At 40.5% G+C, this 14,505-nt stretch overlaps 1 protein-coding gene across 7 annotated transcripts in view; it reads left to right on the forward strand.

Moving 5' to 3' along the window:
* The window catches only part of LOC139605607 (LIM and calponin homology domains-containing protein 1-like), a 96,702-nt gene that overhangs the window by 36,016 nt on the left and 46,181 nt on the right, over positions 1–14,505 (forward strand). For all 7 annotated transcript variants that reach the window (XM_071457228.1, XM_071457224.1, XM_071457223.1 and 4 more), the window contains 2 exons: positions 6,670–6,740; positions 9,231–9,300. In XM_071457228.1, the coding sequence (XP_071313329.1) occupies positions 6,670–6,740; positions 9,231–9,300 (141 nt within the window). The remainder of the gene's footprint in view (positions 1–6,669; positions 6,741–9,230; positions 9,301–14,505) is intronic.

Raw genomic sequence — 14,505 nt, forward strand, 5'->3', positions numbered from 1 at the left:
GGATCCCCACAGTGGTGGCAGCGGTGGCCGCTTGTGAAAAGGTCTGGATGATTGATGGCAGGCAGATACCACTCCTGACCTTTGGCTGAACTTGTTCAGGCTCCATGAGTTGAGGGGGACCCTAAGCCCCCCCCCGCTCCTCATATGAAGACTCAGATGTTACCAGTTTCAATACTTTTGTTTGTCTTGGGACATTTCTTTTTTCATCAAATCCGACTTCTCAAAAAGCCAAAGGCAAGATCTTTATCTTTTGTATGAAGATGAAGATGCAGCAGCTCACTCAGTGTCTCTGACCAACAGACACTGCAGTGTTATCGAAGCAGTTGATTTAGGTTCTGCAGTATTGAACAAATTTTATTGTTCAGTTTCTTGCTTGAAGAAGACACAAGACTACACAGATCATGCATCAGCAGGGTTGTTCGTCTCTGCTCCTCATGCTCCTGTCAGGACGTTTGTGTTACTGGATGACCAGGTTTGCACATTGTTGTTTTCGTACTGTTCAGCAGAACCAGAGGCATTTACAGATTTAAGCTCTCTCGCCAAGTTGAATTAATGAGATTATTAGCTGTAGGCCAGAAGACGTGTTTACATGCGTTCTTGAACTTGGACGCGTGGTGTTGGATTCGGTCAGGATTATGCAACCCCCTTAAGACAACACCTTGTAAAGTAGAAGCCTTCAGACCATAAAGTGTGTGACAGTAAAGCGAGCCTGTAGGTTGGGAGCACATGTCTCTGTTTATGTTTGCCAGCCCTTGAGCTCACAGCTGTCAACTCTTTAACAGGCTGATCGCACTTCGCCTCGGGGCCTTGAAGTAAGTAGTGTTTTACTTCCCCAAGTCACGGAAACCAGCCTGTCTGCAAACCTAGAATTATTGGTCGTTAATTTGGGACAGGTAGCCGTCCAGTGCGGGGCCTCTGAGATTACCGCCGTGCTGCAATAGATCTGTTTTCCTTGGATGGCCCTCGAGCTGAAAGGATTGCATTAAGGTAGTTCAGACAGGGAGTAAAAAGTACAGATACAGTCGTGACAGAAAGCTCTTTATTTGGCTGTTGTCGAGACTGTACACGCAGAACCAGTGTTTCACCTGCACCTTGTTCAAAAAATGGTATTTCTCTTGGCAAAGGTATGTCAGTGTCTTTGAGCTGTGGTCCATGATTTGACTGTAGAGGAGTCTTCTCTCACCACATTGATGTTTTATCTCTTAGAACATGAAAGCAATGTCTTCTGGGAGTTTTCATGCGAAAACTTCATTGGGTTCTCTGTTCTATAATTCATCAAAGCAAAATAAATAAATAAATACTAGATTCACACACTACTGCTCCCTCAGGGGAAGAGGATTTGGCAAAAAACTACATTTGCTTCTGCAAAGTTCATTCATGCATTTCTAAACCAACAGAGACTTCCTTTCTTTGTGGTGATAGTGATGGCTGCTCTGGACATGAATCCATGAGAGTGATTTCAGTCTGGACATGAAGGAAAAGGGAAGGAAGTGAAAGGAGGGAGCAAAAAAAAAAAGCCTACCAGCATCTTTTGATTGTTTCTGAAACAATGCAGGCGACATTCCACTGAAAACAACAAAGGCGACACATTCCTCTTTTTAATTGAGTCCCCTCATATGACCCGGCGGTGGTTTGAAAACACATACAGATCCAGAATTTTCCTGCATTTTTTCAGATGCATCTTTTCATTGAGGTGTCTTTCAAAAACTTTATCATGAATTCTGCCAGCAGCATCGCATTTATCTTACCTTCTTCTTACCTTAATTTCCCTATATTAATATTTGTTTTGTGAAATAGCAATACATTGGTCTGGGTGGTCATCTGTGGGTATTTTATTACTTCCTTTACAATTTATGATGCTGATAAGGTTCCTGGGATTTGTGATTTACTGTTTAATGGCCAATTCAAATGGCGTTATGTTTTTTTTTCTGTGCACAACACACTTAACCTAGAATAAACAACACTTCCTTGCATACAAAAGGAACCTGCCACCTCAACTGTTACAGCATTGTAGCTGTAGCTTCCTGCTGTAACTCAGGAGGTTTTATTAGTCAGCAAGGTAATACTCTGTACACATATGATGTAAGCCCACCAGCCAACCAGCCCTCTGATGTTGACAGTGAGCACAGGAGGGTCTGGTTAAATTTTACTTAAACTTCCCACATTGTAGAAAGGTAGATTTCCATGTCTGTTTTGATTATAAAGCAGGTCTAGGTTCTATATTAATACTGTGAAAGTATCAAAGCGCTCAGTCCACAGAGAAATGCACACTTGTATTCAGAAACTGAGCCTTAAAGCAAGCCATCAGGACTTCTGTAACTTCATGATGTCACAACAAAGCAGTCGCCGCCCTCAGCCATGCCTCACGCAATAATAAATAATAAATAGGGGATAAAAATAACAAGTAAAAAAATGTAGCAGTAAAAGCTGCTTGTTAGAATATTGCACATTAAGTCATGATAGTAGTCCCTCATAAGAAGAAAACATTCATCTTGTGTATCTGAGTCCATTCAAGGTGTGTATTGCTGTAACCTTGCAGGATTTGGTTTCTCTGAGTGTTTACCTGAAGTTTTATTTTGTTTGATCACTCACTTCTTCTGATTGGCTCACGACCTCTTGTTATTATAGCTATAGGGTTTTTTTTGGCACTTAAAACCATTAATATATCTTCTTATGGCTATCAACCCTTAAAAATAAAACACCGGAAAATGTGGGACCTTAATTTGTACAAAATTTGTTAACAGAAAAACGTATCGGTTCTCTCTTATACTGTATGCTGCTCAAATGTGTGTCTCAAACAAAGCATTCCCTCTGGCCTGAACAGGAGATTCGTGTGCTCTTTCGCTCAGGATGATACTTATGGGAGCAGCAGATGTACATGAATCAAGGTCCTTAGCAGCTCTGCAGTCACTGCCAAAGAGCAGAAAGATAATGTGAAAAGCGAATCCCTTCTACTTTCTACAGTTCAGACTGTGTCATAGCCAGAAGAGAAGCATGTAATTTATGTTAATGTGCATGCATCCCATAGGACAGAATATTAATAGAGCTAACCTCTGAGACACTGGGTTTCACCTGGAGGCTTGGGCCCCCCAGAGGCCAGTGATTTGGATTTATTGGATGTGGAAAAATGTTTCAAATACAGATTTTGATGTCCCATATTTTTTTTTTTTAATGAAATCATTAGTATGAGAAGTTGCTGTGTTTCCAGTTGGAATGTTATAAAACCACCTGTAGAAAACCTCTAAACCTCATTTACTTGCAGGATATTTTTTCAGAAGAGTTAGAGAAGAAGAGTTTTCCCTCTTCTGCTGCGGTCCTCAAACTCTACACCGAATCTTCGTAAAGGTTGTGTGACACTATAATCTCCCTGTGCACTCAGACTCATTAACAAGGCTGGTGAGGAGCTGACCTAGTTGTCATTGAGGCTGTTCTGTAACTCAAAGCACACAGGTTGAACCCCTGCATTCTACCTCTCAGTGGTTTTGTGTTTGTGAAGAAAAAATGTCTCCAAACCTGACTGATATTTGCTGTATGGTGGGGGGTTCTGGGTAACAGCGACCGCTGCATGTTAGAGAAGTAAAAGGTCATCCAGTTTTAGAAAGCACAGTACCAATATCCATCTGACACATTTATTGAGGAAATCAAGGTCATCTGCTTGGCTGCAGATTTTTTTAAGCTGCAGATATAAAAGTATCTAGGCCACTGAATCTTGACTGAGATCAGACCATTAAAGTTCCTCTCTCATAAATGCTAGTCTGTAATGCACTAAACCTGGGGTCGCTGTACACATAGAGAGAAGATCTGGAAATGCTATTCCCTCATGTATAAGACCACAGAATCTCACTGTGTCATATGAGGTCTGGAAATGTTGCTCGTGAGTGTATAAAATGTGGACATGTTATTGACTAATAGCTGGATCTGCAGCCTGCTGTCGTCTAGTCACAAAGTTGCACGCAGAAGACTACACTTTTTTTGTTTCACAAGTTGTTTCTCTGTGGCAGAGAGAGTCAATCATAGTGATTAAGTTAAAACTCACTGGGCCGAGCCACAGACGTTTTTCTGGCCAAGTAACTTTAGACTGAAGCTCAACGGAAAAGACAGTAGGTAAGAGAGGAGAGAGATAATTACCATGAATCCTACTGCTCTCGCTCTTAACCGATAAATTGCAGTCTAATGACATTGAGCTGCCTGTGTTAAATAGTCTATATAAACCCTTAAGGTTAGACCTGCTGTACCAGCCTATAGATGTTTGAGATTTTGAGAAAATAGGCTTATTTTCTTTCTGGCTTACAGTTAGATGAGAAGACTGACACTTCATAAGATCAGACTCCAGGAAGTGACTCCACCCAGCCGAGACACGAGGTCTTTCTCAGTCTGCGTTCTTCTCTGTACCTGTGCTCCTGTGGACTTGTGAAACATCACAGTCAAAGTACTGTTCAGAGCTGTCAGGACCCTCCTGCTGGGTGAGACCAGTGGTCATCTTAGCAGCTCCTGAGGTGACCAGCCAGTCGTCCCAGGAGGACAATCTTATCTCTGCAAGCCCTTTGGCAGTTCACCACAGGCTGTATTGTCTCTAGTGTTTTTTTTTGTGTGATGAAATTCTTTTTGGAGGTTGAAATCTTGTCTGAGAGGATGGAGCTAAATACGTAATGAATGCATGATATGTTGGACATTTTAACAACAGTGCTTCCTCTGTGGGTTTCTTATATGTGCAGACATTTCAATAAAATACATAAATAAATATAAATGTAAATGAACAGTAGTTTGAGCCATTTTGGATGTTGTTTGATTTTTTTAATATACGTTACGGATTGGCTGAAAATGTATCTTTTTGTATCTCCTGAAAAAAGTCTGTTGTTGACTTTGACTTTGAGTTGAGGTTTTTTTGTCACAGTACTGTCAGGAACAGTTGCGTTGAAGTGCAATAACCAGCTGAGCTGCTGATATTAGCAGGAACTGCTTCTCCAACTGCAAACAGTCTTCATCTCCTCAGGAGTCTGTACTAAACTTGTTAAACTTGTCAAGTTTGAACTCCCAAGTACAAGTGTCTGAACTTGGCAAAGTCTTTATTTAGAGATGCCTGTGTTCCATCACATACTGCCGTGAAGCCAGAAAAAGATGTTTTTATTCTTTGTTTTTTGTACAGATTACCAAGCAAGATAAAGCTTGTTGATTAGTGAGCTTTAAAGGAGCTGGTGGGCTGATTGTGTTACCTTTGGACAGATGTCAAACAATTCCTTTAGAAATTGTAGTTGATGCAGTGTCTGTTTTTTCACCATTGGAGTTTGCCACTGAGCTGCCTCTGCCCACTGATGTTTAATTCAACAAATAATACATCTTCCTCCATATCAAGTCCTTATACTGAAGTCATAGAATGTGGGTTTTGTGGACCACATGTTTGTAGTGTGGGCAGGCACACAAAGCCCTGCTCACCAGTGCTGCCGCAGGAGGGAATGGTGGCAGTGAATAACTGAATGTCAGCACACAGGGAAAGTCTGTGCCACTTTGGTTTCTCTGTTTGTCTCTCTTTATCTGCCTCTCTGTCTGTCCAGCTCCCAAACACCAAACATGACACCACCAACCCTCAGCAGCAGAAATGAGGCCTACTGTTGGCCTACATGTTGACATACAGCAGTCCATTTCTTTTGTAACAGGTCCAGGCTCCACGACGAGCCAAGAAGCTGACAGAAACACACAGCCAGCCCAGACCTTCTACATCTGCGCACTTTTTTTTCCCACAGCTGTGCAAATAAATGTAAAAGAAACTCTCAGGAAATTTAATCTTGTAAGTGTTTTGGCTTCCAAACCGGCAGTCCAAAGGGGTCCCTCCTTTTTTATGGCCACATGTCTGCCAGTGTTTGTGTGAATAAATGGATTTTAAGTGGGCTTGGTCCTAAAAGTCCTGCAACAGCAGATATTTTTTGAGTGGGTGGCAGTTATTCCACTGTTGGTGTTTATGTTTGCACTTGAGAGGATTGTGTGTGTTCACTGAGATGAGATCTTGTTCACTCGCATGACTGAAGGCGAAAGGTTAAAACTTCAGCTGAAGCTTGAAAACCATGAGCAGAAAACAGCAATTTGGATTCATTTGGTTTCATAAACTATGCTGCAACTGAACCTTGCACTTTCTTTTTTTGGCACATGTTCAAGTATGCTGCCCAAGGGTTTTGTGCTCTTAAATAGCTCGCAGCTAAAGAAGACACAGCTATAGGTGTTGTAATATTTGTCCACGAAAGAGCACACATACCTGATAATGATGCACTGTAGTCATGCAAATACATCCAAACAGGCAGCTGCTCCTCCTCAGAGGGTCTGAACAACTATTGCCCGATAAATCCCCTGTCACAACACATTAGCCTGCCAGAGCCATTTGGTCAGGATGATTGCGGCTTATGTCAAGCTTGTTAGTGTTTAGCACTGTTAACCAGAGAGGGACTTGATATACGGCCGATGGCTCTTTGTGCTCCTCTCCATACCACTACCAGGATTTACTGTGAGGGCAGGACGTGAGAGGAGTGTCGATAAAGGTTGTTGCACTTGTTTTTAAATGGAGTTTGTGTGTCTCGACTTTAGATTTAGAAACTGAAATGATCTTTTGATGTTCTGTTTTCGGTCTTCACCCTCTTAGTGTCACATTTTGTTAACTCATTCCTTTTGTTCTCTCTGTAGGCTGTGACAGGAAGATGTTTTGGTGACAAAGATTTCAGAGGAGGTTTGGAGAATGGGATACTGCTATGCGAGTAAGTTCTGAATACAACTTTATTTTTATCTCACTTCATCTGTCATTAGTGTACAAATCGTTCGCTCTATGTATCTTAAGCTTTTGTCTCGGTTGCTCTCGTGCTCTTGATGGAAATTATGTGTTTTTACTGTGGTTCTGAAATACAGGTTCTCTTAATTTTATTTTATTTAAGGAATTGTAATACTTCTGTTTTCAATTGTGATTTAAAGGTTCTATATGTAAGTTTTCTCTGCTGCTGAACCTGGTCTCTTGCCGGGAGGTGGTGGTGGTGATAATGGCTGCTCGCCACAAGCTTCAGCCATTGATGCATTTACAAGACAAGAAGTCAGATTACAGAAGTTATCTCAAGGCACTTTCCAATTGGAAGAGGTCAAGACCCTCTCTATTAAGTATAGGAAAGAAAGAGACCCAGCAATTCCCACCGAGAGCAAGCACTTGGCGACAGTGGCAAGGAAAAACTTCCTTTAGGAGGCAGAAACCTCAGGCAGACCCGGGCTCTGGGTGGGCGGCCATCTGCCTTGACCGGTTGGGTTTGAAAGAGAGAGGGAGAGAGAGAGACAGAGAGAGAGAGAGAGAGAGAGAGAGAGAGAGAGAGAGACTCTGCAGCTCAGGGCAGAAGGACCTGTTGATGACCTGTAATACACCCATTAGCATTACTTCTTCATCCCCTCATGTTGGACTAAGGGAAATCTGGATGCTGCAGTGACTCACGACTTCAGTAAAAGAAAAAGCTGGAATGAAGTTTAATGCTGAACTTGCAACATTTTTTCTAGATGCTTCTAGTTAATTAAACAGCTGATGCTAATGTTGGCTATGTAGCAATAGCAAAAACTGACATGTAGCACCTTTTAAAAAGAGACAGTAAAGGAAGATCTGCACCTGTGACTGGGTGAGAAGGGGTTAGAATCATTATGTTCACAAATAGGCTGAGTGAGGCCTCACTAATTCACTTCCTGCATTTTTCTTTTATTAAATTAATAGCAATAACCCATTTAAATACATTTCAGGCTCTGCATTTTTCAGCACGTTTGTTTCAGTATCATTATATCCTGACAGTTCATAGGAAGTTGAAAGAAGAACACGAACCTTTAATAACTACACATAATTAGAAGTTAACAGGAAGACCATTAGCAGTCAAACAGGTTTTCCTTTCATATGTGTTCTGAGTTGTTTCTGCGCTGTGGTTCAGCGATCAGAGAGACTGACGTACTGTTGAATCGTCCTCCAGTGTGACACTCGTACTCTTGTCTTCCCACTCATAATGAGCTGAGGTGCTGAAATGAGACTGAAAACACAAACGGACCCTCGCGCTTTCTCTCCTCTGCATTCCTCTGTGCCAAGTTCAGTTACACAAGCTCAGTGTTTACACTGTCTTTTTTGTGAATACAGACATCAGGACCAATTTAACTGTGTCCCAACGGGTTTTGGAATTTCTGGAATATCACGGAGCATCTGGAAGTACGGTCGCACTCCAGGCCCTAATGATCATCAAATAATAGATGTGGCTTTATGTTGAAATTATATATCACACGTACAACTGGATTTGTCCCCCAAAACAATTTTGTAAATAAAAGCCATCTGTACTGATGCTCGGCAACAAAACAAAAAAAACCAAAAAATAACACAAAAAAAGGAAACTGCAGCATTATTCTCATTTTTCAAAAGAGGAAATATTGTCTTCACTGTTGCTCGCTCGGCCCACCTACACATACTGTGTGTAGTGCTGAGAGCAGCCTCCTCCTGGGGTTGTTGAAAGTTATTCTGGGAGACATAAAGCAGGAAATATCTAACTGAGGTGAAGTAGATGAGGCAGACTGAGGGAAAAGGGTTCACTAAAAAGGGAAATTACAGCATTTCATCGCTGGAATGCCGTTAACATCACAGGACCACTGACATCTAAAACTGTAAGAGTATCTAAGGGAGGGTCATTCCTGTACAGGACTGAATCCTTACAGTGTCTTCTCTGATGAAAACACACACAAAAGATGAACTGGAGACGGAGAGACGGGAACTCTGTTCACGACTTGTTCAGGAATGTACTGCAATGTTCCAAAAAGTGTTTGTCTCTGTGTGTTTGCAATGAGGAATGACTGCAGAAAGACATACTACCTCTTCACATTCACTGTGATATGAAGAGCACTGGAACTAGTTAACAGTCCCCTGGGGCTGGAAGGAGCAGCAGTGATTCTCCTCTCTGATTTAGTATCTGTGTGGTTATTAACCTTCCAGATGCTACTGTGGGATCATTAAAAATGGTTCTTTCTCCCTTTTTGTTCCCCTTCCTTTCTCTGAAGAGACACACACTCAGTTTTACACACACTCTTTATCTCTTCTCCCTGCAGTTATTTCACTCTTCGTATGCAGGGTTTCAACTCTGTAATGCAAAGTTTTAAAGGCATTTTAACTCACCTTTTTTTTATTTATCTTTTTTTTTTTTTAAGTTCAAATTCAACTTGTGATGTCGTCTTCCCTCTGTGGCTTCTGTTAGGTTGCTGAGCTCCATTAAACCTGGTCTGGTGAAGAAAATTAACAGACTTCCAACACCCATTGCTGGCCTGGTAAGTCCTCTGCCCTCTCTCATCCTTTAAACCCACATTTACAGCCTTTCCACCAAAGCTTAGGACTATTCTTTTATCTCCTTGTAACTTCAGATTAGGGCTTTCTTACCTGTGCAGCTTTCCAAAGTAGAAAGTTGACCTTAAGGTTAGCAACCCTGTCTTTCCCCAGATCTTCATATATGGTGGTTTATGTCTGTTTCTAGATGACTGTATATATGTCTTAGAGTTTGAAATTCTTTCAGCAGCAGATGGTTTGATGCACAGAGCCATCTGGGAAGGCTTCATTGGAAACTGTTGAGAAAAGGGCAGGCGCTTTCAAATAGATAGTTGGCAGATGATTGGATGAACCATCTGTCTATCATAGGATGAGGTAGGAGAGCATCGGAGAGGAAACACAACACGACAACAAGCTGAAGTCTGAGGAGCTTTGAAAGCAAGTTAGCATGTCGGTAGATGATTGTTGTCATTTTTATTAGGAACATTTGGACAGAAGAGGCCCTCTTACAAATACCAACACAGTTTCCTCCCTTTAGCTCCCAGTAGTTCCTCCCTCACAGGACACTGATCTGTCTGAATCATTGTGGTTTGGCCACAAGCAAATAGCTTTAAACCTCACAAGGTCACGCTTTCTATACTTTTTCAGCCTTGGTCAAAGCAGCATCAATGACCATTATTCTCCATTTCAAATTTTCAGTGAAACAAACGAAACCAGGCTGAACTTTATTGACTGTTTCACTTAACAGTTTTTCTTCTATGCCAGTGTGGTGTAGGAAGCAAATTCTGTTTACTATTGAAATACAGTTTCACTCCAGGCAACAACTTAGACTGACAATGATCATGTGACATGCACATTTAGTGGCTTGGACAGACTTTACATTATAAGCTACGCTGTGGTTAGTGCAGGGTATACACAGGTAGGTTGAATATATCTTATATTCATGCATTAAGCCTGTGAAGAACCAGTAATGTTTGCAAACAGCCACTTGATAAATAATGTTAATTTTATTATGGTGGTTACATAATCTGTTGCAAATCAGCTGTTCCAAGAGACAGTTTACAAACAAACCTACTGGTCCTGTAGACCTCTTGCAATGTGAGAGAACAGTTATTCCATTTTCATGTGTGGATGGTCTGAGGAATAAGGATCTGCAGCTCTTCTGTAGCTAATATTAGCCTCACAGAGATCCTGCTCCCTGAAGTCAAGCAGTGAAGTCAAGTGACAATGTGCAATGTGTTTCTGGCACATTTTTGCATGAATTAAGTGTGTAAGAGTCGTGTCATATGTAAACTCTTCAGACAGACCTGCACCGCTGAAGCTACCAGGCGTGTCATCAGGGTTTGATTACAGATACCTGCAGCTGAAAGATCAGTTTCAGTCCCCACGGCCAAGGTGTCCATCAGCAGCCGCGTGTGACGCCGAGCCCCTCATGGCTCACTCACTGTACAGTAAGACAGTAGATGCCCATTCTGTACATCACAACATCAGTGTGAAATATCTGCAGGAGCATATTATATGTTCCAACGTCATTTATTTCTTTGATTAAGAGAACTAAAACCATCAAAAAGTGTTTTTCCATTTCAGCAGATAGAATTTGCTGCTGCTTCCAAAACCTGAACTGAATATTGTGCGTTGTTGTTGTCACAGGTTTTATTTAAGGAATCTTAAGGAGGTTCGCCTCCTGCTTTGAGTGAGAGCTTGTGAGAGCTTGTGGATTTCAGTAGACCTGAACACTGATACGTTTCAGTAGAGTACAGTGCAACACAGTAGAGTCCTTTCATGAAGACCTAAGACCTTGATCTGGATGAAGTGGCCTTTCAGGATCAGGACCGATGTGTAAATGGAGGCACAGTGAAAGTTGATAGTATTGGAGCTAAGTGTACTTTCATCTCTCCTTCCTGATTTGCTCTCTATTGTGTCTTTCTTTTGCAGCTTAAAGTTTGTTCACGTTCGAATTTTCTTTGACATTTCGTTTTGCGTTTTATTGATAATCTTGTTGAGAGAATGATTTAGTGATTGATGGACCAGTTTGAAGAGCCAGATTAGTATCATCATCAATATTGACCTTATTAAGTGGCTCAGATAACAGCCATGACGTGTCCAAACTGCAGTGCTGTAAATGCAGCTTCTCTGTCAGTGTTAACGTTTGTTTCCCTTGCATTAGTCATAAGAGGCTGCTGTTTCTGTTTTTATCTCCACAGTGGTCCTTTGCCTCATATTATCTTATCCTGTTATGTAATCTTATCTTGATCCCAGTGATTTCCACATGGTGGGGATGATGAAAACCATACTGGAGTTGGGTCGGTACTCAATATGCAGATATCCCTGAGTCTAGGTTTTGGAATCAGTATTAGGAGAGAAAGGTTGGATCAATGCGTCTGTAAGTTTAGTTTTGAAAATTATACATATTGTATCTGTGGAGTATGATGTTTAACTGATATGTTAACTTTGCCTTATTCTGAGATTTCCTGCTCTAAAAAATGACTTTTTCAGCTTGTTCTTGTGATTTTAAGCACAAAAGTGTTGCTCATCCCTTTTTAATCTCTCATTATACAAATGTTGCATTATCATTTACATCAACTACAGCAACATCTACAGATTAAAGTTAGAGAAGTGATTACTTTCAACAAATGTTGGACAGATCCTTGTGGTCAATATTAAGACAGACAAAGGAGCTTAAAATTAGGTGATCATAAATGAAAGAGATAGAGTTGATTAGGACAGAAGTTCTAGTATTTCAAGACAAAGCACAATGGAAGCTGGGTATTACTGGATCACAACGTGACAGACCAGACAAGGAAGTCCGTCTTGGGCTGAAATGGCTTTTCTTATCTTATGGCATCACTAATGGCTGCCAATGGGCCTTTACTGGCTTTTTACAACTGGAGGATAATTACACAGACACATTCTTTACTGGCCTTATCCACCACAAAACCACAGCTACAATAACAATTGATTGTTCTGTTAAAGCTTTTAAACCCAAGAGCCTCTGTAGTCACTGCATGTTGGTAATACTTGTTATATATGTTATCCAGCAGCCTAATATTTCAGATCAGATCTGTGCAGAGAAATTAAATGGTCAGTTTTCTGCTGCAACTTTATTCTTGGTTTTATTTGGTTTTCTTTTCTCTCTAGCCAGCATTTTTCACTGTAGTCAGTTATTTTCCTCAGTGGATATTACACTGAAAATTATTGAAATTGTTTTAATGAAATGTTCAATTCTTAATTGTCTTAAGAAAAATGAAAATTTTGCCAAAACTGAAGGTGAGATTTTAATTTGCAGTTTCATTTCAGAATTACGCCCAGTGTTGATCTCATCAGCAGGGGGCCACAGTAACACCTGTTACACATTTAATATAAAATAAAATATAATAAATTACACAAGCCGAATTACAAATTGTACTTTTTATTGAGCGCAAGACATGTTGATCCAACTCGATGCTCATTATCTTGTGTTTTTTGCTATATTATATATTTTAAAGATGGTCTTATTGTTAAACTGTAGTCAGTAGTACTTTGTATGTTATCTCAAGCAGCAGTGATTGATCCATGTAACAACAACATTATTATAAAAAATCTAATTAGCCCAAGGTGTAGGCCTCGACAATTACAGGACCAGGAAAGATAACATGACCATTACTAATTGGCCCAAAGGGGCAAATGAATCATCTGCTGAGTACAACATGTTTATGTTAGTAGTTTGAGGTCTAAGATATAAAAGTTCAAAAAAGGAAAAATCACACCTTCTGGGTGTATTCATGTCTGAACAGTTTGACCCTTTATATGCCAAGGTTTCATAATTTTCTCCTCCCCCTGGCTGTGATTAGAGAGGTGAGAAACACATAAACAAGGGGTTCGCTGTTATCTGGCCCATCGTAATAAAACACAGGCTACTCCCCCTTCCTCTTCCTGTTTTGGGGGCTAATGGGAAAATGAGTCTCTGAGGAGTTTTGGCTGTTTTGTAATTAAAGCAGCGACCTCAGTGCTCTGGCAGCTCCGCCTGTATGGCTCAGTGTTGGTCTAAACAGGTTGGTTGTTGCGAGCTCTGCTCCCAGCCGTCTCTGGGTCGACTGGTATGCTCATGTTTTACAGTGTGTAAACAGACAAACATTCATGATCACCCTGAAAGTTGAATGGTAGTAATTCACATGCTTACAAAGGTGTTGTTTTCCTGACATCAAGTTTATGGCAACAGGGATTTGTGTTTCTTTTCAGTGACGCACATGAAGGAAAAAAAAACACTTAAGACTGTTACTTCAGACCCTGTAGTTCCACCTTTATTGATTTTCAATTTCCCCCTGCATTTAGGGATTGTATGCTTCATTAGTATCTCGAGATGATGCTATACCTCATGCAGTGAGATCTATTTAAAGCATGGCATGGCATGGCAAGAAAAAATAATCATATTTGCTCTTAGGGTGAAGCTAATTTTGCTGTTGTTTTTGTAATATTTTACCCTTATTTTTTTCTCCTGCAGAAAATATTGATTCAATAAAAAAACAAAAATCCCAAATAAATAAATAAGAATGTCATGATAATTGTGATGTAAATACAAAAATGGTGTTCCATGTTACATGTAATCACCTTGTTAATGTGCACCTAGAATGCCAGACAGCATTTTATTTTATTCTATTTTATTTTGTGTGCCTTGCCAGATTCAAATGAAAGAGGGGGCTGTGTTTTTTCACACAGATTTTAAAGGTCACATATTGTATAAAGTGAGAGTTCCATGTCTTTTTTTATTATAAAGCAGATCTAGGTTCTATATTAGTACTGTGAAAGTATTAAAGTGCTCAGTCCACAGAGAAATGCACACAGTCTGTATTCAGAAACTGAGCCTTAAAACAAGCCGTCAGTACTTCTGTAACTTCAAGCTCACCAAGTTCACCAAGCTCAGCCCACCTGGAACCATCATCCAACCTTACAGGATTTGGGTTTTTTTTGAATATTTACCTAAAATCTGCTATATTTTTATTCCATCACTCAGAAAACTGAATCAGAAAAGAGGCTCAGAGCCTCTCTTCTGATTGGCTAACCAACCTGTTGTAACTAGACCTCCAGAGACAAGCCTGAGAAAGGAGATGTAAAACTACATTGAGATGGTTTTTGCCTCTTAAAACCACAAATATATCTTCTGATGGATATCAAAACTTCAAATAAAACACAGGTAAAGTGTAAAATACGGGAACTTTAAGTTGGTCTGTCTG

The sequence above is a fragment of the Trachinotus anak genome, unplaced genomic scaffold, assembly GCF_046630095.1.
Source record: "Trachinotus anak isolate AG129_WGS33_773 ecotype Australia unplaced genomic scaffold, CSIRO_AGI_Tana_v1 ptg000021l, whole genome shotgun sequence".
NCBI lineage: Eukaryota > Metazoa > Chordata > Actinopteri > Carangiformes > Carangidae > Trachinotus > Trachinotus anak.